The sequence below is a fragment of the Heterodontus francisci genome, chromosome 4, assembly GCF_036365525.1.
Source record: "Heterodontus francisci isolate sHetFra1 chromosome 4, sHetFra1.hap1, whole genome shotgun sequence".
In the NCBI taxonomy this organism is placed as follows: Eukaryota; Metazoa; Chordata; class Chondrichthyes; order Heterodontiformes; family Heterodontidae; genus Heterodontus; species Heterodontus francisci.
The window spans coordinates 119,792,412-119,818,297 of record NC_090374.1 but is presented as its reverse complement, the minus strand read 5'-3'; the positions used below and the strand labels follow the sequence as shown (position 1 = coordinate 119,818,297).

At 39.6% G+C, this 25,886-nt stretch overlaps 1 protein-coding gene across 3 annotated transcripts in view; it reads right to left on the bottom strand.

The window, feature by feature from the left end:
• Window positions 1-25,886, bottom strand: part of naa35 (N-alpha-acetyltransferase 35, NatC auxiliary subunit) — a 98,436-nt gene that overhangs the window by 53,873 nt on the left and 18,677 nt on the right. For all 3 annotated transcript variants that reach the window (XR_010974897.1, XM_068030056.1, XM_068030057.1), the window contains exons 3-14: window positions 23,859-23,892; window positions 23,429-23,543; window positions 21,166-21,240; window positions 19,968-20,135; window positions 14,856-14,922; window positions 12,124-12,167; window positions 11,803-11,853; window positions 10,662-10,745; window positions 6,287-6,401; window positions 5,237-5,415; window positions 2,475-2,534; window positions 2,011-2,117 (exon numbers count right to left, since the gene is read on the bottom strand). Coding sequence is in view for 2 of the 3 variants with exons in the window: in XM_068030056.1 (XP_067886157.1) it covers window positions 2,011-2,117; window positions 2,475-2,534; window positions 5,237-5,415; window positions 6,287-6,401; window positions 10,662-10,745; window positions 11,803-11,853; window positions 12,124-12,167; window positions 14,856-14,922; window positions 19,968-20,135; window positions 21,166-21,240; window positions 23,429-23,543; window positions 23,859-23,892 (1,099 nt within the window). In the remaining variant the exon portion in view is untranslated. The remainder of the gene's footprint in view (window positions 1-2,010; window positions 2,118-2,474; window positions 2,535-5,236; window positions 5,416-6,286; window positions 6,402-10,661; window positions 10,746-11,802; window positions 11,854-12,123; window positions 12,168-14,855; window positions 14,923-19,967; window positions 20,136-21,165; window positions 21,241-23,428; window positions 23,544-23,858; window positions 23,893-25,886) is intronic.

The following is a 25,886-nucleotide window of genomic DNA, read 5'->3' as shown; positions in this document are numbered from 1 at the left end:
GGGCGGCACAATGGCGCAGTGGTTAGCACCGCAGCCTCGGGTACTGCCTGTGCAGAGTTTGCAAGTTCTCCCCGTGACCGTGTGGGTTTCCGTCGGGTGCTCCGGTTTCTTCCCACCGCCAAAGACTTGCAGGTTGATAGGTAAATTGGCCATTGTAAATTGTCCCTAGTATAGGTAGGTGGTAGGAGAATGGTAGGGAATATGGGATTAATGTAGGAGGGGATGTGGTAGGGGATATGGGATTAATGTAGGATTAGTATAAATGGGTGGTTGATGGTTGACACAGACTCGGTGGACCGAAGGGTCTGTTGTTTCAGTGCTGTATCTCTCTATGACACTGACCCTCCTGTTCCATGAGCCTCAATCCGCCTCCTGAAATTTTTTACGGTAGTTTTAAAATTAATATGCAAACACTGTAGTCATTAGCAAATGTTTACAGGGAGCTTAGAATGGGCAGTGGTCTAGAACACTGTCTCTTTACACCCAGAGCTCAGGATTCTCAGCTAGAAGCACTTTATGTAAGATGAGTCTTGAAAATGGCAATCCTGTTTCTAGTGGACCTGAGTCCTTAATGCAAACGACACAGTATTTGCAATGATTTGCTAATCTCACCTCAGAAAAGCCTTCAGGATGGCTGGGAACTGCAAAAGAACTTTTATAGATCGGATTGGTCTCCTGAGGTTAGATTTTTGCCACTTGTTGGGCAGAGTACGGCATATTGTATTCAAAACTTGGAAGTACTCATTAAAATTAATTCTACTGCACTAGTCCGGCTACCATGCTGAATGATGTGAAGATAAGCAGCTGCAGTTCTTATACCACAATTGAACCTGCCACATAACCAAGCCTCAAAATTGTAATAAAAGCAAAATACTGCGGATGCTGGAAATCTGAAATAAAAACAAGAAATGCTGGAATCACTCAGCAGGTCTGGCAGCATCTGTGGAAAGAGAAGCAGAGTTAACGTTTCTGGTCAGTGACCCGATGAAGGGTCACTGACCCGAAACGTTAACTCTGCTTCTCTTTCCACAGATGCTGCCAGACCTGCTGAGTGATTCCAGCATTTCTTGTTTTTACATCAAAATTGTAAGATGGTTGCTTTGATTAGATGCCAAGTAGTATAACAACCATATTCCACAGTTGGCAGTCTGGCTTATACTACAGGGCTGAATTTTGTTCAGCTCCCAACATCAGGTTCCGTGGTGGGGGTCAGAAAATCGGAGTGGCAGTGGCCCGCCACAGAGCCAAGATTGCCAGGCCTGATCTTGCCGGTGGTGTCAACGTTCCGTGGTGGCGTCCCCACAGCACGGCAATGGGACCCGACTATAAATATTTAAATAAAGGTCATAAATACATTTAAATACAATTCTCTGCGATCTTACCTGCAGTTCAGGATCTTCTGTGTGACGAGTGGCACTCATGCGCCTTCACTTTCACGTCCAGGGAAAGCTGGCACCACCGAGGTGGGGAATGGGGGAAACTTCGGATTTTTTGTGTAGTCGGGGGTGGGAGGAACGAATAGGGTCAACTCTGCAATCCAAGCATTTTTTTGGGAGGGGTGGTGAAACGGTTGTTTAATTATTTGTGTAGTGGGGAGGGGTTTCAACTCTGCAATTTCTGGACAGGTTTGGCAGCCCTTTAAAAATAGTGCCAGCGCCTGCGTAGAGGCTGCTGACGCCGTTCACGGCGTTGCTGAGGCCACCCCCGCCACAAGATGGGGGGGAGGGGTGCCCGCCCTGCATATTTAAATGAGCTTCCGCGTGCAAGATTGCGGTGGTGTGGCAGTGCCACATCCATGCGGGCCGCCATTTTTTTTGCCGGCAGGAAAACAAAATTCAGCCCATAGTTTATTGCCTGCATTTTTGAAATCAATCTGCAATGCGAGAGTTGTTATAGCATAGTTCCACTGAGCATGATAAACAGCAATGTATTTATTTGACATGTAGTTCAGATCAGCAAATGCAAGGAACACGGCTCTTAAAAAAAAAACACGATATTTTAGTTACTCACTTAGATGAAAGCACAGGAGGACTGACAAAGTATCTCAAAGCATCTTTTATCATATCCTGCATAAGATGTGTACCAAACACCTTCTTGTTATCTACCAGGAAAGTTGCCTGTAACATAAATATTTATTATAAATGTAACCTATCTGCCCCTAACTACTACATTCATTTTTAGTTTAAATGATGCATGCAAATTCTTTGAGATATTCAGCTTGTCTTCTCATAATCACAGTAGCAGCTGGAACCTTTAAAACGCGCAAATCAAGTTATAGTAATTAGTTCAACTTTATCTAAAAGAAATGTCCTATAGATACATTATTTAATTAAATTTTAAATTTAAGTAATTAAAAAAATTTGTATAAGCTGATTTATGATATTCATCAGCAATCTCCATTGATAATGTATAACATCCAATGTACAAATAAACATGCAAGTACAATGAAAGAGGATGTACAAAAGCCTACATACCTGTAACAAAGATCTAGAGAGCACACAAGGCGACTGTTCACTAAATTCACAGAAAAAGTCCTACAAAATAAAATGTTAATATCCTGATGAGACAAATTTAAAATATTTTGATAGATGAGGTGCAGAATCCTAAAATATCCATATTTTTCTTAGAAAAAGAGTTTCAGCATAAGTTCATAGCATGTCTATTGTTATGACACTGTAATTTTTTCTTTCAGGAAGAATGCAGTGTGCCTTTTAAGGCTGGAAAAGAAGCCGTACTGCTTTAAGAACCAGCAAGCCTCAGGAGTTAGAGAAAGTGCATTTTGGTTGCTGTTGGATGCAACCATACGGAGAGGGAGCCAACCAGCTTCAAAGAATGCATCCTGGTTACCCGGCAACAGCCATTCAGAGACCAAGGACAATGTTGCAATTATCTTTTGAACTGGCTTTTTAGTTGAAACAGTCTGTTCTAACTCAGAGAAACAGACAAGACAGCTGTGTGTTCGCACCTGAAAGGAGAAACAGATCATTTAAACTGAAGGAAGAGAATTTAGTCTGCTTATTTACTATTCTCTCTCAAAATTCTAAAAATCCAAAACAGAGATCTCTGATAATTTAAACTGAAGGAAGGGAAGTTAGACTGTGACAATCTTTTATCCCTCAAACATTCTAAAGCCAAATTGATTCATTAGGAAGTGTCTGAAAGTTGTTAATTGTAGAAATTCATTGTTGGAGAAGGAAAGCAAAATTCCGACTTCTGGATTAGATTACGGACTGTTATACTGTTGAAGAACCCTTTTTCCCCATCGGACGGCTGAGAGGACGTCAAGCAACCTTCGATTGTTCCACATCCGGCAGGAGCGTAAATCTGCAAGCACTCTAAATTTTTCTATTTTAAATGTTGTTTATATCTTAGTAGTGTTTAAGAATTTCGTTTTTCTTTTTAAACAGTTAATTTGTTGATTTAAAGACACCTGGTTTGGTAAGCCTCATTCGGGGGTTAATAGATGCTACAAGCTGGCTGGGTGTTTCTTTAATTTGGAAAGTTTAAAATGATATGTTAGGCGATCTGTGGAGGGACGGGATTGAATTAACAGTGCATTTCTCCCACCACAATCAGAATCGTATATTTTGATTGGGGGCTTTGACTGGAGGAGTCGGTCATAACCCTATACAAGAAATGTTTTTACGCACATCTCAATTATGTCTTTCAGAATCCCCAAGTGAAAAAAAATGACTAAGCCACTTGATAAATTTTATTTTTTCCATTTGTCTTAAAATAACGTAGAATCTAACAAAAAATGTTGGAAATGCTCTGCAGGTCATTCAGCACTTGTGACGATAAAAATCAAATTAATATTTCAGGCAGGGACTTTTCACCAAGAGTCCAGACATAAGATGCTGAATAAACTGCTGTTTCCAGTAGTTAGTGTTTTTGTTTGAGATTTCCAGCATCTGCTGCTTTTTGTTCAATCCAACAATTCTGTTGCTGTCCAAACATGTGCACACACCAATATTCAAAGATTACAGAAGGTGGGTTAATCTGGTTGGTGTCACATTGATGCTCTAGCTCCAAAGATAAGCTCCAGAATTGAATTCCAACAGTGATATTCAAAAATCAGTTTTGGCAGCTCTTAGCTGTGTCACTATGTAGCTGCACATGCCCCCACCACAGAACCGCCTTCATTGGATCATTATCCTGGAATTCCCTACCTAACACCATAAAGACCACAGCTCTTCAAAGACAAAGCCTCTTGAGGCAATTAGGAATGGGAAGTAAATATGTGTCATCCACATTCCAAGAACAATAATAAAAAGTAGTACAACTTTTGTCATTTAAGCACAAAAATAGCACTGATGGTGCTTGTGGGTTACTCTGCCGATTGAAAGAGAAAGGGTGGTAACAGAAAGCACCACCCAAAAAGAACAAAGACAGATGGCTTAGGCAAAGCGAGTGGAATCAAACAAAATATTATGTAGTGTTTATATTATAAAAGCAAAATACTGCAGATGTTGGAAATCTGAAATAAAATCAAGAAATGCTGGAAGCAGAGTTAACGGTTCAGGTCAGTGACCCTTCATCAGATCCTCTGATGAAGGGGTCACTGACTTGAAACGTTAACTCTGCTTCTCTCTCCACAGATGCTGCCAGACCTGCTGAGTATTTCTAGCATTTCTTGTTTTTAGTTTATATAATAAAACTGCTTTAAAAAGTAGTTCCAAACAGTTGGGAGTGAGGAAGGAGAAAGGAGGAGAAAGAGAAACAAGAATCTCACAATAAATTTTTTTTCTGTATGGTATTTTTATGAAAATGTCTTGCTCCTCCTCATCAACCCCACCCACTTGGCTGCATAGGATTCAATGGTTTTAACTTGCAAAGCTGAAAAACAACTGAAAGATTTCCTGCAGATCGTTTTTCACTAAATACAGCACAGAAGAATAACAATATATAAATGCACTTGATTGCTCTTTTGTTTCTTGATTCAAATGGGAGAAGCCATTTTAATTTGGGTGTGAAACCTCAGGTACTGGGAGCTTCATTTCAGTCGAGCAAATTACAGTGCAACTGAGGTTGCTGTGTCAGTCCCTGTTTATACAACAACTTTAGCTTTGCAGCAAAGTGGAAATTGGTTTACTATAATGGTGGTATAAATACAACTTCTGAAAAATGAAATATCCTTTGAAACAACTTCAATTTATCCCTGAACAACTGTCTGATAAGTTAGACAATAAATGGCAGAGGTTTAAGGAACTATACATAATAGAAATCATGAACTTACCAAAATATTGTGCAGGTTTGTCAAGTTGACAACTTCACAAACCATTTTTATTCGCTCTATAAGTTTAGCAAAATAGTTGACCATATCCTCCCGTTTTATAATTTTTGCATAGCGAGGGAATGTTGGAGGTAGCAATCTTTGATTGACCAGGGGCTCAAATCCCATCATTATAGGATGATCTAGCAAACAAAAGTTCAAAGGTATAGGCTTTTCTTCACAATTACTTTATTTGAAAATATGTAACGGAAGGTTTAAAAACACTTTTAGAAAATTACAGTGATCTGCACGAACAGCTTCAGGTACCACTCTCATGCACTAAGCTAGGAGTGTCCAAGCTTTTGGTCTTTGTGTGTTGCATAAGTGAATATCATGAGATCAAGGGCAACAATGCATAGTGTAGTTTAGATCCTATGCCACTAATATACATATATCTTAGTTTGCTGGATACTAAAAGATCACAGTGTTTTAATTTAGAATTTATGCACCACTTAGACAGCAACAATCAACAGCTCTTTCCAAAACTCTAGACTCAGGAAACACAAAAAGTACAAATTAATTACGTAGGATCGAGTTGCCCATGTTCCAATTGCTGGATTGATAGTGCTCTGTGCCCATGTGTGATCCAACCCTGAAATAAACTATTTCAAAATATCTATTCTCTAGCTAAAATAAAGCTGCATTATAAAAGACTGTACAAACTAAAGAAGTAATTTTAAAACCAACATACAGACATTAAACTGCATAAAACACAAATAAATGAACCAAACATTTTAGCTCATATTCTTAAAAGAGGCCCATGCCCTAGTTCCTTATTCAGGATTTAAGAATAGACAAGTATTTCCTTTTCATTATTAAAACAGGATATTTTTCTGAAAACTAGATAGTGGACAGGAAATTCAGCACTTTAAATGTTTTCTTTGACACACCAGCATTCTAAAGTCAAATTTACAATTTTGTCACTCAATCATCAGATACTTTGATTTAAATACAGTGCTGTTTTAGGGAATCTGAATAACGGCTACAATGTAGAAATTGTATATCATTTCCTACCTCCTTTTGTAGTATCATTTTGGGCCTGAATACCATGGTGGGTGGAGTTTAGTATTGCAGGTAGAAGATCTGCAGCTTGGGCCATAAGCTTCTGGGCTTCACTTATTGCGCTCACCTAGAAAAATAAGTTAACAAATCAGTTTTCAGTTGGTAACCTATCTCCGCCTTTCTAATCCCACTGATCTTCCCAATAGTTACTCTGTATTGTGCCTCATCAACCACAAAGGTGGCAGCCTTTTACCACATCTCTGCTCATGATATTTTGAAACTAATTGGCAGGAAGTACAATAGCAACCTGGTGTGCGGGGTGGTGGGGGGCGGGGGGCGTGGTGAGTGCCCCATATTCCCTCATTTTCAAGATTTATCCCTGAGAAGCTTGCTTCTCTTCTGAAAATCACTATATATGGAATCACTGGGATAATCACTTTGCCCCCACCCTCATCCTACTATTTTGTGTAATAGCACATTGGCTCTTCAGTGTGAATTGCCACCCAAATAGATCTTTTTAGTTAAGACTGCTAATTTCATTATAACAATGCAGAGTGTTGGCAGTAGCCTGTTAAGTGCCAAGTTACTAATACATTATAGAAAAAAACACAATTGTACCAGTGCACTTTAATGCTGTATGCTGCTCTAAATTCATCAGTATGTCATTCTATGGTTATCCAGTTCAAAAATACTAAAATCTGACATCCCCAGTTCCATGCTTACTGAAATTCTAGTGAGAGCACTGCAGGTAGCAAAAATTGAGCAAATTTTTGGAATACATGTCAACATGATTGAACACTTACAATTAAAATATCAAATTTGATAACATCTTCCATTCAAGTCTCTAACAAGAGGCAGTGTTTCTCCTTATTGTGCAACAGTAAGTTTTTATTTATAACTAAAAGCTTGCTAAACAAGAATTGTGAAGTTTCTTCAACTTTACTCAGTTTCAGTGTATATTACCCTAGTTTCTTTAGATTCCTCAACAACAAATATCCATGAACTTCTATTACATCAGTTTTTGACTTTATTTTGAAGCTGCGACTCTCACTCTTCCTTTACTCCCCTACAAAAAAAAAAATAAAACTACAAGACTGACAGTGCTATGAAGTGGTGACATGGATCACAGCGCCTATGATGAGGTGCCCAGTGAAGGCCTTTCTACAAGGAAGGGATGGGGGAAATGTGAGTAGAGTCCTGTGAGTAGTGTAATGCAAGCTGCTGATACTAGCAGAGGCATGGATTGAGAAGATCAGGGAGAACAAGAGGTCTACAATAAAGAAAATAAGTATTATGCAAAATCATAGTATAGCTGATCAACCTTTCCCCTTGTAGCTATTTTTCTTTTAAGCAGGTTACAGGTCATTTAATCAATTGATTTCCACTCTGTGCTTGGTATAACTCTGTTTTTCTCTTCTCTCTCCTTACAGTTCTATTAAAACATTTGCTTAAGAGCTATGCCTGAAATGTTGACCTGTTTTTACACTTCATTGATGCTGACCGACTTACTGCCTACTTCCAGTTTTCTCTGGGTTTGTTTCAGATAACCAGCCTTTTTAGTTTCCCCTCTAATGCATGGAGTTGCTTTAAAAAAAAAGGCACTTAGCATGCTATTTTCTAATTTTGGTTCTTAGTTTTACATTAAAAAAACTCCCTGCAATTTTGGAGTCCACTGTAGCACATGGACAGCCTGTGAAGCTTTGACTACTATTATAACTGTTACTGAGAGAATAACCTTGAAATGTTACTACAAACAGTGATCACTGTAATGTTAGTCTGCTTATAGTCATGGTACCTTAAATTAATTAAGCTTAGCCGAGGTATTAGACCACCATTTACTGCACCGGTATGGTCACTACAGTGCCCATCACTTAAAAGTCCACATTTAAAATGGACAGTCACTTATATCAGCCCATAAGCAATAATCATTATCAATTTGCATTATTGTTAATTTCAATGTTGCCAGTTGTAGGGCCTGAAGTGATCCATTTATTTTGTTTATTCATGATTGCAGCTTGTTAAAGATACACTGAATGTAATAAAAGGGCCTTTATGAGGCAGTCTTCTCTTTCCTTAGGCTTTCATTTCGTCGAAAATAGTCCAGATAAGAGCCTGCATAGAACAAGGCAATATATATTTCCTTATTAACGCTGCTGTATAGAGGACAAATTGCGTGCACACAAATGTGCCTACTATAAGCGGTGGGGACTTTATTATAATGACGCACACTCTATTGTGAAAATCAGCCAGCGAGTTCAACAGATTAAGAGATATGACATAAGTTGTGAATCTCCAGAATCAACTTACACCACTCCATTGTTTGCTTCGCACAAGCATTATCTTGGCCTTAGGCTCCCCTTATTTTTAAGAACTTGCTAGATTTGCACATTAATTTCCCAGTAAACTCACTGCAGGAAGTTAAGTCTGGTCATTTCCTTTTAATGATTGCCTGCCAACCAATCCCTCAGGCCGAGAAGTGATCAAAGCTATTCATTGATTCAGGCAGCACGTTGGACATTTTAAAAAGCCAAATTTAAATTTTTTGTTTTACTTCTCCTTTCTGTCTCTTTTCTCTTTCTCGCTCTCTCTCAATCTAACCTTCTTTTCTCTCCACTTCCCTTTCTGTACTTGATTTGACTCTTATTCACACTGTTTCCTTCTCTGTCATTCTGGTTTCTCTCTCAATTTTCAAATCTCATTGGTTAAGGAGATGCACTGTTGGTCCCACGATTCACTAAGGTCCCCAGATGCCCTGTTGCCCTCGAAAGCGCTGTTATCAGCTCACACTTCCAGCAAGGTGCAGCACAAAAAGATTCTGAACTGAGGGTGTGGGATAAAGTCTAACTAACAGCATATGGCATGAGATGCCCTGCTTTAGCAAGTTCTTGCCCTTAATTCATGGCCTCTGATTCTTTTTTCCTCACGCCCTTATTTTTTATAATCTACCTTTAGAACAAATATTAGAGGCTATGAGAGGTCACAAAGTTTGTTTTGCATGAGTTGGTGAGACCTTTAAATGGCTATTTGACCACGAGAAAACATTAAAGTCAAGTTCAATGGCATTTACTTATGGGTACTTCCAGCAGGCTTATTAGATAGCGTTCAGGAATGGGATTGGTGCTAATGCCAATCTTACCATCTCTAAAGCTACCCTGGCTGAGATCAGCTAACTCAGCAAATTCTGTACATCAAACCTGTCACATTCTCAGTCTTTATGGCTCTGATACATGCTGCCTTAACCCTTTGAGCCTTTGGACCAGCTCTTGCTTGCATTTTCAATAATAGAAAATATTACACCTCTATGGTTTTGTGTTCTGAAACATGGACCATCACAATTTTGAAAAAGTGTGCATCAAAATCAAACATCCAACACAATGGGCTGGATTTTCTTCTCCTGTTGCTGAGAGGGGCGACGGGTGAAAAGAAAAGTCGGGCCGCATGCTGCCGCGATCTTCCTCGCAACCACCTGGGATAAGATAATGAAATGGTCAGGCCGCCCACCCCCCAATCATGTGCAGGGGGAGGGCTCTCCGACACCAGCAATGGCGTTGGCTGCCTGTACACAGGCCCTGGTGCCATTTTTAAAGGGCAGGCAGCCCTGCCGGGTCATTTAAATTATTAAAGGGCTAGCCCCTCGATGTACTGTCAATAAATCTATCGCCTCTTCCCCAACCCCGCAACAATAATTAAATTCAACATTTGCCTTCTCCCCGCTGCTCCCAAAACAGTTAACTTCAACATTTGACCTTCCCCCACAAACCAATCAAAGTGCAGAGGTCTCGCCTTCCCACCCTCCCTTACACTAGTAATTTGCATTAGAGCCCAGTCCCCCCACCCCTACTGCACAAAAAATCATAAGTTCCCCTTTTCCCCACTACAGTGGCGCCTGCTTTCCCTGGACGGGAAAGTGAAGGCATGAGTGCTGGCTGCCCCTCGAAAGATCGCGGCCCAAAGGTTAGATCGCTGTTGATTTTATTTAAATGTAATTTCATTAATTAAATATGTTAATCCAGGTTCCGTTGCCCAGTGATGGGGGGCCAACATGGATCCTCGCCGCTGCCAGGAAGATCGGGCCTGGCACTCCTGACATCGGGCTCCAGGGTGAACCGCTGCTGGAACGATCATCCGCCTCCCCCGCCCCCCACCCCGCATTGGTGCCCGATGTCGGGAGCTCAGTAAAATCTCTGCCAATTACAAAATTTGCATCAAGAAGTCAACAAATCAGAAATCCTTTACTGTGATCCAAATATGTGCTGCCATTGAGATGAAAATATGTGACCATACCAGCTCTTTTTTTTTTGACTCCAATTTATGAAAATCATTCTGGAAATAGGTATTTTGTTCACTTTGATTATGTTGAACAACTTCCACAAAGCATATGTCTCACCTCCTTCTTTGTGAAAGCAATCAGGACAGTCAATAATAACCGAGTAAACTTTATTCTGCTGAAAACAGCTGTACATTGTTGATGCTGAAACATTAAAAGCAATCACATTAGAACTTCAAGCACAAAGACTGTAGTATTTCAATCACTGTTAACTGAAGCCAAAACAGACTTTAGAATCATAGAAAGTTTAAGACACGGAAAGAGGCCACTTGGCCCATCGTGTCTCTGCCGGCCGCAAAACGATCCACCTATTCTAACCCACCTTCCAGCACTGGCTTTCTTAATTCATTCCTCCTCTTTCTTCGCTTAAAATAATGCAACCAAATTATATTCCCAAATGGGTTTCCAAGTCCAAGTCATTCTTTCAAAGTTACCTTTTTATTAAAAATTAGACCACAATATTAGAACAGATTAGGCACGCTCTGAAGGAAGTACTTTTCACTGATTTTCTCAAGTCCTACCTTTGTCTTTAAGTTATACATTTTTTTGAATAGTTGCAAATGAATACTTCAATATCCAACAAAACCTAATTTACTTTTGAAGATGAGCCCTGTCCTAAGAAAGCATGCTCTCTCTTTTCCTTGTAGTTTTTTTTCCTGGCACATATTGGCCTCAGTAAGTCATGCTTCTTGCTGTAGAGTAGGAAGAATGAGTGGTCTACACCAGGGTGCTGTCCTGAGCACACAGTCAAAAGATGGATAAGAGTGAGCCAGTGCAACCATAACATTTGATTTTCCCTCCCCTCTTGGTAGGCGCATATCTTGTTTCCTCTTGTGTCCTCCCTACCACCCTGCCTGCAAAGAACTTCATAGCGTTATCTTGGAACGGTCATCCAATCACTTCAGAATGCTTAAATAACAGTCCTTTTAAATGAGTTTTAACAAAATGTTCTGAAACTTTCTGAAGTCAATTATGTATATAGTCCAGTGGATGCAATAGTTGAGGATCTGTTCTATCTATATCAAAAAGTTATTTAAGAAATTGTTTTAGACTTGGCAGGTGGAAAATATAGTACTTTATGATTCCTTTTTAAATATCTGAGACCCCAACCAATTTATTTCAGTTAGTCTGATCCAGAAAAGTGCTGTGGTACAGGACAATTTACACAATGAATTCAACTTAAAGACCAATATATTCTTACTTCAAGTTCAACCTCTGGATTACGCTCTTCCCCTTGTCGACTCCTAGTGCTCTATGAAAAAAAACCCAGAGTTATTATTCCTGGAATGTAAAACAGGAGAATGTTTATTTTGTTTAAAGTGTCCCATATTAATTGGAACACAAAGATTCAAAGTAGCTTCTCCAGAATACTTGAGTGAATGAACAATTAGAATCAGGACTAAAACACAAATATATTGCTGCATGACAATATAACAAATGCACAGAAACAAGCTGTAATTATATTATATATAAATGCTGAATTTTAATGGAAATGCCTTAACACACTGTATTAACGTAGTACCTTCACTCTTCTTTGCAAATCATCCTCTACGTCTTTTAACATGCCTGGAGATAGAGTTCAATGAAAGTTGCAAAAAATTAACATTATACAGTACTTTAGTAGATCAAAAAGCTCCAGTCATACAAATCATGCCACAGAAATTATAATTCGATATAGCCCAATGTTTCTCTTAAAAGCAACTTTGTTCTATCTGACCTTTATCTCTCCACTTTTAAATTAGGATTATTGAGACATTTAACAAATTAAATGTATTTTTCAGTGCTTGGTATTGCAACTAAATTAACGGATATCATGTAAAGTGCTTTCATTCCCAAGTGTGGATAAAACTCCTATAATCATTTCTAATAACTTTAAAAACAATTGGATCACGTGCAGCAATGCATATATTTGGATTTATAAACTGAATATTTGTTGTTTTCAAATATGGTAAGATCAAAACATACTCTTTAATATAACCAATATACATCTTAGCATGTGGTTGTATTTGCTGAACAGATATTGTTACTAACTTTGTAGCTACAATTTTACCAAACCATTGTTTAACTGTTTGCAGTCTGTGTACCAGTTATTGACTATAACAATTACAGGTTTAAACATTTAGAGGTTAAACAAAAATGAATTTATATGAACAGTAATACTGAAACATAAATCCTATCATTTTAGCTCAAAATGGTTCGGTAGTTATGTGCACCACGTGTTGTGGCGCTGAGCTATATGGACCAGGAAGCTTCGAAAAACAATCCTTGGGGTAGTGCAGAGTTAGCTGATCTCAGCAGTGGGAATGCTACAGTTGCCTTCAATGTCCCTGGGCAAGGGTTGGACAAGAACAAAAAGTCAGCAGTCCTAGTCACGATCATTAACAAGTGACTCTAAATGGAGAGCATGCTTGGTTAGATGTCAATCAAGGATAGCAGTAGGACAGTTCCCCATGGTGGAGTACCCTTCCAACAACGTATTTCTGTGATGACACATGAAGGATGGACACCGGAAGACTCACAGCACCATGGAACTGTACTTCGGATACATTACTGCTTTCCAAAGGGAAAGGAAGAAAATTGGAAAAGAAAATAAAACTTGCAGTGGGTCACTTATGCCTCATATCATACGAGCAAGGTGGACAATGGGGACCCAGTGGATCTGGTGTACCTAGACTTCCAAAAGGCCTTCGACAAGGTGCCGCACAAGAGGCTGCTGCATAAGATAAGGATGCATGGCGTCAGGGGTAAAGTATTAGCATGGATAGAGGATTGGTTGACTAACAGGAAGCAGAGAGTGGGGATAAATGAGTGCTATTCTGGTTGGCAATCAGTCACTAGTGGTATGCCTCAGGGATCGATGTTGGGACCGCAATTATTTACAATTTATATAGATGATTTGGAGTTGGGGACCACGTGTAGGGTGTCAAAGTTTGCAGATGACACGAAGATGAGTGGCAGAGCAAAGTGTGCAGATGACTGTGAAACTTTGCAGAGGAACATAGATACATTGAGTGAGTGGGCAAAGGTCTGGCAGATGGAATACAATGTTAATAAATGTGAAGTCATTCATTTCGGTAGGAGTAACAGGAAAAAGGATTATTACTTGAATGTTAAAAAGTTGCAGCATGCTGCTATGCAGAGGGACCTAGGTGTCCTTGTGCATGAATCGCAGAAGGTTGGTCTGCAGGTACAGCAAGTAATTTGGAAGGCAAATGGAATTTTGTCCTTCATTGCTAAAGGGATTGAGTTTAAAAGCAGAGAGGTTATGTTGCAGCTGTATAAGGTAATGGTGAGGCCGCACCTGGAGTACTGTGTGCAGTTTTGGTCTCCTTACTTGAGAAAGGATATACTGGCACTGGAGAGGGTGCAGAGGAGGTTCACTAGGTTGATTCCGGAGTTGAGGGGGTTGGCTTATGAGGAGAGACTGAGTAGATTGGGATTATATTTATTGGAGTTCAGAAGAATGAGGGGAAATCTTATAGAAACATATAAAATCATGAAGGGAATAGATAAGATACAAGTAGAGAGGATGTTTCCACTGGCAGGTGAAGCTAGGACAAGAAGGCATAGCCTCAAGATTAGAGGGAGCAGATTTAGGACTGAATTAAGAAGGAACTTCTTCACCCACAGGGTTGTTAATCTATGGAATTCCTTGCCCAGTGAAGTAGTTGACGCTTCTTCAGTAAACGTTTTTAAAGCTAAGGTAGATATCTTTTTGAACAATAAAGGAATTAAGGGATACGGTGGGAGCGCGGGTAAGTGGATCTGAGTCCACGAAAAGATCAGCCATAATCTTATTGAATGGCGGAGCAGGCTCGAGGGGCCGGACGGCCTACTCCTGCTCCTAGTTCTTATGATATCAGTTCTGTAACCACTGTCTCAATACTGCAATGATGGCTTAAATATTGTATACATTCTTCTGTCCCCTTCAGTAAAACATTTTCACATAAACCTTAAAATGTTTATAGGTTTCTAGAAGATGAGAGTTCAATTATGGCTCTAACCTATTATTCTCAATCTAGTTGAAACATTAACTGAAACTTTTGATGTAACCCTATGACTGCATAACATTTTATGACACAGAGGGTTTAAAATGTACACAAAGGGTCACTAAATTGCATTCAATCCTAGGAATTACTTAGATACTACAAAGCAGTTATTAGGCTAATGTTAACTTGACTGAACAGGCACATTAAGTTGGAAAATCAATTGAAAACAACACAAATTATGCTGTGTTATAAAAAAAATGCTTACCTGTAACTCTCAGATCTGTGACATTATTGGCCATTTTAAAACCATAAGTCATTGACTGGAAATCCTCCTGCAAATACAAATAAAAGTAAGAGGATACCACCAAGTGGTTGATAGGTATTCTAGCAAGATACATTGCCCAACTACATTCCTTTCTCCAGAGTTCTAATAGGGGATTGCTCATCTCTCAATTAACTTATTTAGAGTAGAATAAGTCAACAACAAAACATCACAGAGTTGGTAATTAACACTAGGATTTATTTGCTGGCAAAATACAAGCAGAGTTTTGCTGCTAAACTTTGTAGGCCTCAATTCTAATACAACAGTAGCATTGATGAATTGAGATTTTGACAGAGCTCAGCTTTTTTTAAAAAGAGGCAGTAGGACAATTGTGTAGAGCACTGGGTGTTAAGTGCCTATTAATTGTGTTTAATTGTATGCAGGTTGGTGGGGATTCAGTTGTGCTCCTATAAATTGTAAAAGATGAAACTCTGCATGTTCGGTTTGCAGGTGTATAATTATTTCTGTAAATAAAAGCTTATAAGTGTGTAAAGATTAGACTACAGTTCTAGCCTTCACTACCTGGTCATTGGGAAAGTGCAAATATTGCAGATTAAGAAAGACCCAAAAGGATAAAGAGGTGATATGCAGAAAAAAAATGTGACAGACAGAAATAAAAAGGCACAAGATAGAAATGTACCAGGCAGTGTGGTGGGTAGAGAAAGGAGAGAGAGAAAAGGGAGTAGTGAGGGGAAAGAAGGATATAAAGAAAGCAGAGTGAAAAATGAGCAAGAGAAAGGGAGAGAGAAATGAAGAAAATAGGAGGAAGAGAGAGGAAGAGAGCAAGAGAGGGAGACAGACATATGGATACTTGGTGCCACGCTTGCAGCTCAGGTGTTCAAATCTATCTTTATTTAACTGAAGCAGTTGCATAAACACAACATTAACCCCAAAAGGTAGAAACACAGTTTTCAGCTCATCTTGTTTAGTTCCATCTTTAGGAACAGGTCACCTTCCTCTCCTTTTGCCTTAGGCTGGATATGGCAGATGGTGCAAGATAGGCATAGCTACAAGGTTGCCACCATTTTTTTTAAACCAGTATGGGCTGAGAGGTCATGATCAATAAACTCACCAGAGTATTTCTGACTTGAGCACTGAGTTGCCATGTACAACCTAACTGACTTTACATGTCAAATGGGAACCTGATATTGGGGGAATCTGTGTGCATCCAAATCTATGATAATATAAGGAAGACAGAACATTCTGAAGTTGATTAAGGAAACCTGTTTGGGATTTCCAAACTTAGTAGCCAATTCAGGAGTGAGGCTTTGAAGTTTAATTTATGGGGTCACCAGCATAACAGTGCCGCAGAGGTTGTAAAAGAGAGGATACCTGGTTTATAAGGATAATATTCAGTGATTCTGCTAGCATAAAGAAAACAAAGTGACTCCTGACAAAGCAGCAGTCCGCCGACACATCAGAGCGCAGCAAGCTGTGCACATGCACAAACAGGCTTCTTCTCTCTGCACGGCCTGCTGTCTTGCCAGGGCTGGTTTGCGCCTGTGCGGGAAAATGTAATCTCGTACTGTGCCTGGTCCGTTTACGCGCAAGCGTGCTAAAGTGTCCAGCTGTTACCTGCTCCTTGCTTCCCGCAACCCTCTCTCCACCCCGTTTTCTGCCCCTCCCCTGTTCTCAGGCCACTCGCTCCCTGCTTCCCCACCTCCTCCAGCCGCTAGCTTTTGGCCTGCTTCCCTCCTCCCGGCCCACCTTGCTTTGCGCGAAGAACGATTGAACATGGGAGCGAGTGGCCGAGAGGAGATAAGTGGCGCAGTCTGGAACTAGCGGCTGGAAGAGGGTAGCGGGGGGGAGTGGGGAGCGGGGAGCGAGCGGCAAGATAAATCTGTGATAAATTGAGCAGCTACATTTTCTGTGATAAATTGAGCAGCGCCATTTTTAATCCTGGCAGCTACCTGAACGCCGCATAGTGATGTTCCAGTGGAAGAGGCTGCATTTGCGCATGTGCTAGTACTGCGCCACCTATTGGTAGCAATGTGTAGTTATAAGAAATTAGAAAGCGCCCAAATGCTGATAGCCCAATAATGAGCTTTCATACTGAAAACACATCATCACAACACCTATTTCAATGATGCTGGACTACTCAGGATTTTATTCTGCTGCCCTGTGAAAGGCTTTGTACTTATATTGGTGCCAAATCTGTACTATACCCACTTTGTTAGAAGTGAATGGAGAAGATGAATGGAAACTGGTTCACTGCCCCTCTCCATTGTTCTTTCAACGTGTGAAAATTATACTCTCATATAGGAAAGTACAGTTTGTTGTCACGCTGACGAGAAGTGCGACAATGAAAAAAATACTCAAACTGAAGACTTATTAAAAAAAACTGACTTTACCTTTATAAAAGATGGCTGTATGTGTATTCAAACATTGCCACACTGTCTGTTTAGAACAAAAGATGCCTAACCAGGTTGAAAGGTGTCAATTACCCTCACCCTGAAACATTCCTGAATTGAATAAGTTCCCTCGCACACACACGTAAGAGACTGATAGAGAGCAAAAGGGATGAGTGATTTTCAAGTGAGGTAGGCTTTCAAGGTTCACGGTAAACCTGCTGAATTCTTGTTGAAACAAAGAAGGTATGAAGTAGAAACATCACAATCGGATTATTCTCATCCTGGGCCACTGTGTGATCACCACTGCGGAGACATCAAAATGTCTCCTACCAGAATCTGATGTGACAAACTTTTTAACCATAAAAAGGCCGCCCTCAAGACAGAGAGAGAGAGAGAGAGGGAGAGAGAGACATCCAGAAAGAAGAATTCAAAAGGCTTGCCCAGCTAAGAGCTGGGAGAAAATCCAGCAAGCCAGAAAGGAAGGCACCCTGCTGTAAATTCTACATTTTCAACTTATGCAGCAGTGAACTGGAAGTGATCTTCTGTCTTCAAGCTGAATTTTGAACCAAGAGAGAAAGCTACAAACACCTCAGGCCTGCAACCAACGGGAACATGACTTCCGAAAGAATTCAACAGGTTTATTGTGAATCTTGAAAGCCTACCTCACTTGAAAACCACTTACCCCTTTTCCTCTCCATCAATCTCTTGTGTGTGTGCGCACGAGGGAATGCATGAGTGGATGCAGATGCGACAATTTCGGAATAAAGCATATTGCTCAATAAATAATCTTCTGTTTTAAACCTACAAGAAAATCTGTCACTGTTCATTTATTTGACAAATAAAACCCAAAGGTAGTTAAACTCCAATAACAAAAAACACTTACTGCGGTCAGGTGGGAGTTGAACAGTGGGAACACCATGGTTGTAACACTGTGAATATCTTTATTAATGTTTCTAGTGGTGCTCCTTGGTTCAATCAAAGAGGAATTTTCGAGAGATTTGAAGGTGTAAGTAAAGCGTTCCTTCAACAGATAACATAGCTGACAGGCAAACTCACCCCTCAGAAAAAGTGTGTGTGTCAATCAATACTGTTTTGATCTCCTGTTTGAGAATCCAGCATTTTATATATCACAAATCGTTAAAGTTGTATTTATTCATTTTAGGGTTTAAAAAGGTTGAAAGTAACCATAAGTAAAAACAGAAAATGCTTGAAATGCTCAACAGGTCTGGCAGCAAATGTGGAGAGAGAAACAGTCAATGTTGCAGGTCAGTGACCTTTCACTGGAACAGGGAAACGTTAGCGATGTAATCAGTTTTAAACAGGTGATGGGGTGAAGGAAAGGAAAGGAAAGAACATCTGTGATAGGGTGGAAGCAGGAGAGATTACATGCCAAAAGGTTGATGGTGCAAGGCCAAATGGAGTGGTAATGGAAATGGGCAGAAAAACAAAAGACGGGTCTAGACGAGGTGTGAATGGCAGAATCATGAATAGCTGCCATCTGAAAGCATCAAAAGGGAAAAACAACAGAGAGAGACAAAAACCATCAAAGAAATGGAAACAAAATCTGGGCAGTTGTTACAATATGAAATTGTTGAACTCAAAGTTAAGTCTGGAAGGCTGTAAAGTACTTAATCGAAAGATGAGGTGCTGTTCCTTGTGCTCAAGTTGAGCTTTAATGGAACACTGCAGGAGGCCGAGGTCAGAGAGGTGAGAGTGGGAGCAAGGTGGAAAATTTAAATGACAAGTGGCCAGAAGTTCAGGGTCATGCTTGCAGACTGAACTGAGGTGTTCTGCAAAGCAGTCACCCAATTTCTGTTTGGTCTCTCCAGTGTAGAGGAGACTGCATCATGAGCAGCGAATACAATAAAGTAAATTGAAAGAAGTACAAGTAAATCACTGTTTCACCTAGAAGGAGTATTTGGAGCCTTGGATGGTGAGAAGGGAGGAGGTAAATGAGCAGATGTTGCATCTCCTGTGCTTTCATAGAAAGGTGCCATGGGAAGGGGAGGAGGTTTTAGGGGTGATTGAGGAGTGGACCAGGGTGTTGTGGAAGGAAAAGTACTTCAAAATGCTGAAAGGGGAGGGGAACATGTGTTTGGTGGTTGTGTCATGCTGGAGGTGGTGGAAATGGCAAAGCATGATCCGTTGAATTCAGAGGCTGGTGGAGGCGCTGCTGAAGAGAGGTTGAGAGTGTGCATGTGGCGATGCATGGCATTGTGTGGAACTTAGGATGGGGTGAGAACAGCAATTCCAGGAATGCTGAATATCATGGAGATATCCGTAATCGTGGGTGGATCTGAAATATGAAGGGTGGAATAAATCGGAGCTGGAGACAGTTGCGCAGGAAGGAGATGTAGTTGTGAAAGTGAGGATTTTTTTTTCACCACCCTCCCCCTTTTCAGTTGCTTAAAATGTGTTACATTTCTAACTTTTCCCATTTCTGATGACAGGTCATCAACCTGAAACATTAACTCTGTTTCTCTGTCCACAGATACTGCCAGACCTGATGAGCATTTCCAGCATTTTATTTCAGATTTCCAGCATCTGCAGTACTTTGCTTTTGTGAAAGTAACCTTATTTCTTTTCATCTCATGCTTTGAACACAAACAAAACTTCATAAACTGGCCCAAATTTGCAGCAACCTTTGTTCAACAACTTACTTATGTTAAAGATCTATCCTTGATAGCACCGCTCCTGCACTTACCTCTTCAAAAACAGCTGCTTTATTAACTTTTTCTCTGGCAATGTCACAGATTTTTAGGATGCCCAGAGCAAAAGCTTTCATAGCAGAATCCTCAATTAAGTCTGGATTATGAACATAAAGACACGTGAAGACTGTCTGGGCCAAAGAATGCCCTTCTAGCCATGTTATCTGCGAGAAGAAACTATGGAGTTAAGAATACAATTCAAAATGATATTTACTGCTGGCAACATTAAATTGTTTTGTATTAAAAACTTTTTCTGCATGTAGACAAAACAAACATCAAATACATGAATTATTACTCTTATCTTTCAAACAAACTGATTTGTTCAATTTAGTGAGCAGATAAACAGCGATAAAGAGATTGATTTTGTAAGTACAAAATATATACAGACTAATAAAAGGAACTTTGCTCTTTCTTGAATCTGACTTCAACAGCTAGAAAGTATGATATTATTAAAAATGTATGATAGCTCCAAGCACTATGGTGACAATTTTCAATCACTTCACTTTTTTAATCCGTTACTAGCCCATAGGATATAGTGAGAATTTATTTGTAATTTGGCTAGTTTAAAAAACACTTGAAAATGCAAAGCATTTCCTGGAAAACAAAGTACAGATTTTTAAAATAGATCTTACTAGATTAGACTTTTAATAGCTTTAATAAAATATTTGATTTTATAACAATAGCTAATTTAGGATTGACTTCTTAAAATAAATAGTAACTTTCACTTTATTAAAATAAGTTTTTAAATGAGCCAAAATTATCTTGGAATTGTGGCAGAACTAAAATACATTTGTGTTATTACTGGAAACCACGATGAAAATGCACACAAGAGCAGTTAATGGATGGATACCAAAGTAGATAAATCTTTACAAGTAATTTTTCTTCACTCCTCTGTTTGGTCAGTCTTTATTACTTATGGTTTTTAATGCTATCTATCTTCTGTTATTTGCGTTATTTACAACCAATCCTACTTATCCACTTTCACCACTACACCTGAACTTTCAATCCACTTCCCCATTAACCTGTAGAATCCTTCAGTTCCAATACACTCCCTGGCCTTTTGGTAGATGGAAAAGGAGGACAGGACAGATGGTGGACAGGTGGAATGGAATGGATGTGCAAAATGGATTGTAACATTCTATGATTCCTTAATAACTTGAAACTAAAAAAAAATAAATAAAGTGCCAAACTTACCAAGCAACAGAAGCATGTGTCCATTATACCTATAAGTTCGGGCAAGGTTAGACCCTTGATTGTAATTGTTTCATCCTTCAGTAAGAAAAAAAGATTTAAAAAGATTAAGAACTAAGAACTAATTAAAAACTAAGAAGTCAGCTATTTAAAAGGGATGATGTGCTAAATTGCAAGTATTTTTAAACTTCAACCATTACACTGGGTGCAGTTTCAGGCTTTTCAAATCTTCTCCAGCTTCTAAGTCTTCAGACTAAAATTTTTGGAACTGACCAACATTCAGCTCCATATAAATGCAGAACAAACAGTTCCAATTATTCCCTATTTCTACAATAATACTGCTGAGTTTCGTGACTATGAACAAGTAACTTTACTCATCAAATATGCTGAGCAACTGGAAACCTTGAGGGAGTTTTCTTTAATTAAATGACCCACAAGAAGTGGGTTGGTCATATAGTCATGGGGAATCCGCAATTTGAAATTTCATCCACATGCTGTGCAGTTTTAACTCCACTGTGTGTCCGTGATGTCACCGATCGACTCCCCGCCTGGAGGTCAGCCCGATTGACAGGCTTGGCCTTCAGTCGGGCACAGAACCAGTCGGTAAAGGCCAAGGGAACAGGTATGTCTGTGCCGGAGGTGGATGGGAGAGGCGATCAATCTGGTGGGCTGCCGATCCTGGGGGATGTTGGAAGCCTATGGTTGTGGGAGTTAGGGCGAAATCAAAGGCGTGGTGGTGAGGCGATTGGAGGATTGGAGGCCACGGGAGGAAAGGTGTTTGGGGGAACTGCCTGATTGCAAAGGCTTCTCAGGCAGGCACCTGGATCCAGGAGTTTGGTGTAAAGACACTTACCTCCTGAATCCACCAAGTCCTCGCCTTGGGAAACCTGGCCGATAGCAATTAAGTTCCAAAAGTATGACAATTAGGCTCGCATCCTCATTATACTTAAAGTTACATCCCGCCTCTTTGGAGTAAGTTGGTCGCCTGCCCACCTTCTGGTTTCAGGTAAAGCTGGAGATGGGTGGGTTTGGGTCAGGAAACAGATTTGATTGAAAGAAGTTTGTTGTAAAATTCTAACCATAAAATGCTGTATCTGGTTGGAGTTCTTTTAGGTAACATATAAAAACATCAATGGAGTGTATAATGTACATCAGATTTAACAGTGCTTACTACAAAGTTTCTAAGCAACCTTAAATCACTATCCTCCAACAGTAACTTAAAAGAATAATTGGGTTCTTCCATGCATTAGGTACATGTAGTGTAGTGGCTATATCACTGGGCTAGTAATCCAGAGGCAGTGGACTAATAATCCAGAGAATGGAAGTTCAAATCTCACTATGGCAGTTTGAGAATTTGAATTCAGTTAAAAAAAAAAATCTGGCAATAAAAAGCTGGCATCAGTAAAAAGTGACCATCAAGCTATTGGGATAAAAACTCAACTGGTTCACTAATGTCGATCAGGAAAGGAAACCTCTGACTCTACCATACCAACATGGTTGACTCTTAGCTGCCCTCTGAAGCGACCTAACAAGCCACTCTGTTGTATCAAAGTCAGGGCAATAACACCGGTAACATGCACAGCCGAAGAATATCTAATAATTTTTTTTAAAACTCAACAACTTATATGAAATGTAACACAAGATTCCATGTTAACCTGAATTGACTATATGTCTCTTTACAACATCATTGTTTACAACTGGTAGCTTGTTTTGGAAATTAACAACTGAACTTTTGTTTGTTTCTTTCTCTAAAAAAGGATAAACAGATGCAGTTCAACAATGTTAACAGAATTCATCAAGTTTTACAATAAAAGCTTGAAAAATTAAACTTTTCCATTCCTAATTAAAAAAACACATGTTTCCCCAAACTTTTCTCTGATGTTTAGCTATTTCCTTCTCTTCAATAAATCCAAATTTCTGGCTCCCAGGGTAACTGAAAAATCACTTGCTGGATTAAAAAGTTGTCTGTTTGATTCTTCATATCATTACTCCATATTTCACTGATGAAACCAAATAAACAGATTGGAGTTTCAAATTTATATTTATTTTTCTTTTCATTCACGTAAACAGCTCAGATCTTTGTGAAACATCAACATTTTATTGCCAATAAACGAAGTATTCACCCTGTTTTTTTTTCTAAAGCTTAGGAAAAAAGGGGTGAAAATGGACTGTGTCATGTAAACTGAATACATTAACTTTGAGAATTCCATTAAAGCATATTGGCTAAAGTGATGGTAGAATTTTTTTTTAAAATAAAGTGCCAAACCTTGACTGCCTGCTCAAAGTTGAGCACCTTACGATTAACCTGGTTTCCAATCATTCCTGCATCCATCTTTGGGTCCATCATCTCAATCGCAGACATGGCTTCAAATAGCCCAAAGCTGAAGGAAACATTTCAAAACACTTTGAATTACAATCTTGTACAATAGTTGCTGTCAACAACACTTGCTATAGTCCATCAGTAAATTCTCATATACTCTTTAATGCACTAGAATGATCACCAATGGAACAGACTTTACGTGATTTTAAAAGCAACTTAATCAGTGACATGAATTTATAGTTGTGACTGATATTACTAGTGGAATAAAGTAAGCTTTTTTTTTAAACAGTAAGATTAACTGAAACGTTCAAGCTTCACTTGTAACTAAAATTATGAAATTATTTTTCTGCTCAATGAAAAATGTTGCCATACTTACAGTTTGTCATGTAGTAGTTCGCCCAACTTAAGTTCTAAAGTAATATAAAGAAATTAAATTAATTTTTGCTGTAATATTTCACGATAAGATGTAATATATTTTACAATAAAATTCAAGAACTCTCCCTTTGGTCTGGTGCATACTGTCATTCCAAATTTAACTTCAACTATTCAAAATCTGAAATTCATTTACAGCTTGCAGCATCAACTGTAGTGGAGATGCAAACTGGTTTTACTTTGCACTGGTGCCACTATTATGATTAGATTAGATTAGAGATACAGCACTGAAACAGGCCCTTCGGCCCACCGAGTCTGTGCCGACCATCAACCACCCATTTATACTAATCCTACACTAATCCCATATTCCTACCAAACATCCCCACCTGTCCCTATATTTCCCTACCACCTACCTATACTAGTGACAATTTATAATGGTCAATTTACCTACCAACCTGCAAGTCTTTTGGCTTGTGGGAGGAAACCGGAGCACCCGGAGGAAACCCACGCAGACACAGGGAGAACTTGCAAACTCCACACAGGCAGTACCCAGAATCGAACCCGGGTCCCTGGAGCTGTGAGACTGCAGTGCTAACCACTGCGCCACTGTGCCACTTATGCTGTAAACACAGCTGGAATTTGCAGTCAGGGCCTGTCCTGACACCAGAGTAAAGCAACGTGAGATGCCCTGTAGGATGGTATCTCAATCCACTTCAGAACCAGTTCAACCCTGAACACCAAAATTACAATGTACAAACTTAGCGTCACTGAAACAACATTGGCTGACACGAGGCTTGTTGTGTAAAAGCATACTGAGTGCAATATATGCTTGTTAAATATAATAGCTTGACATTTTACTCCAGAGACCTCGGAGGAGATTTAATTGCAGATATAATAAAGCCAACAGTTTAACTCTGGATGTAAAATGATTAAAATGTCAAACCTTTACAATAGGACTTTTTCCTGTTTGTATTTTAAGGTGATTTTTTTGTAATCTTTAAATGTAAGGGATGTCACTCATTGTCAGCATGAAACACTCCCAGTCAGGTTATGCCAGGTGCAGGGTAAAGAATCCTCTACACTTCTCCAACATCAAAAGACTAGTGCACTGGAGAAATGTTTCACTTTCAGTGAGATTGCCAACTTGTTCCGATTTGTCACCAGGAACTGTACTCAAACTGCACAACTCATTTCAGAGAGCATCACAACAGATAAACACAGCCTGAATTTGCAGACAGGGCCTATCCTGACATCACAGTAAAGCAGTGTGAAAAGCTCTGTAGGATGGTATCTCAATCCACTTCAGATAAGCAAGGAGATAAAGCTACCATCCAATCAGTCTGGACTAAAGCTGAAGCCAGGTTTCAAGATGTAAGGTGTAGTATGTTAACATAATTCAGCCCAATTAGAATCATTCAAGTACATAACTTTCAGAAGTTTAAACAGCCAAATATATATAAGATTTTCCTCTTCCCATCCTCTATCTATAATTGTGGGGCCACTCAGCTCCAGACTTCGCGACAGCCTTGTTCCAAACATGGACAAAAGTACTGAATTCCAGAGGTGAGGTGAGAGTAACTGCTCTTGACATCAAGGCAGCATTTGACCAAGTGGCATCAAGGAGCCCTAGCCAAATGTAAGTCAATGGGAATCAGGGGGAAAACTCTCCACTGGTTGGAGTAATTCCGAGACCAAAGGAAGATGTTTGTAGTTGTTGGAGGCCAATCATTTCAACACCAGGCCGTCACTGCAAGAGTTCCTCAGGGTAGTGTCCTAGGCCCAAGAATCTTCAGCTTCTTCATTAATGACCTTCCCTCCCTCATGATGTTCGCTGATGATTGCTCAGTGTTCAGTACCATTCGCAACATCTTAGTTACTGAAGCAGTCCGTGCCTGCATGCAGCAAGACCTGGACAACATTCAGGCCTGGGCTAATAAGTGCCAAGTGACATTCGTGTCACACAATGAACTTCTCCAACAAGAGGGAATCTAACTATCTCTCCTTGAAATTCAATGACATTACCATTGCTGAA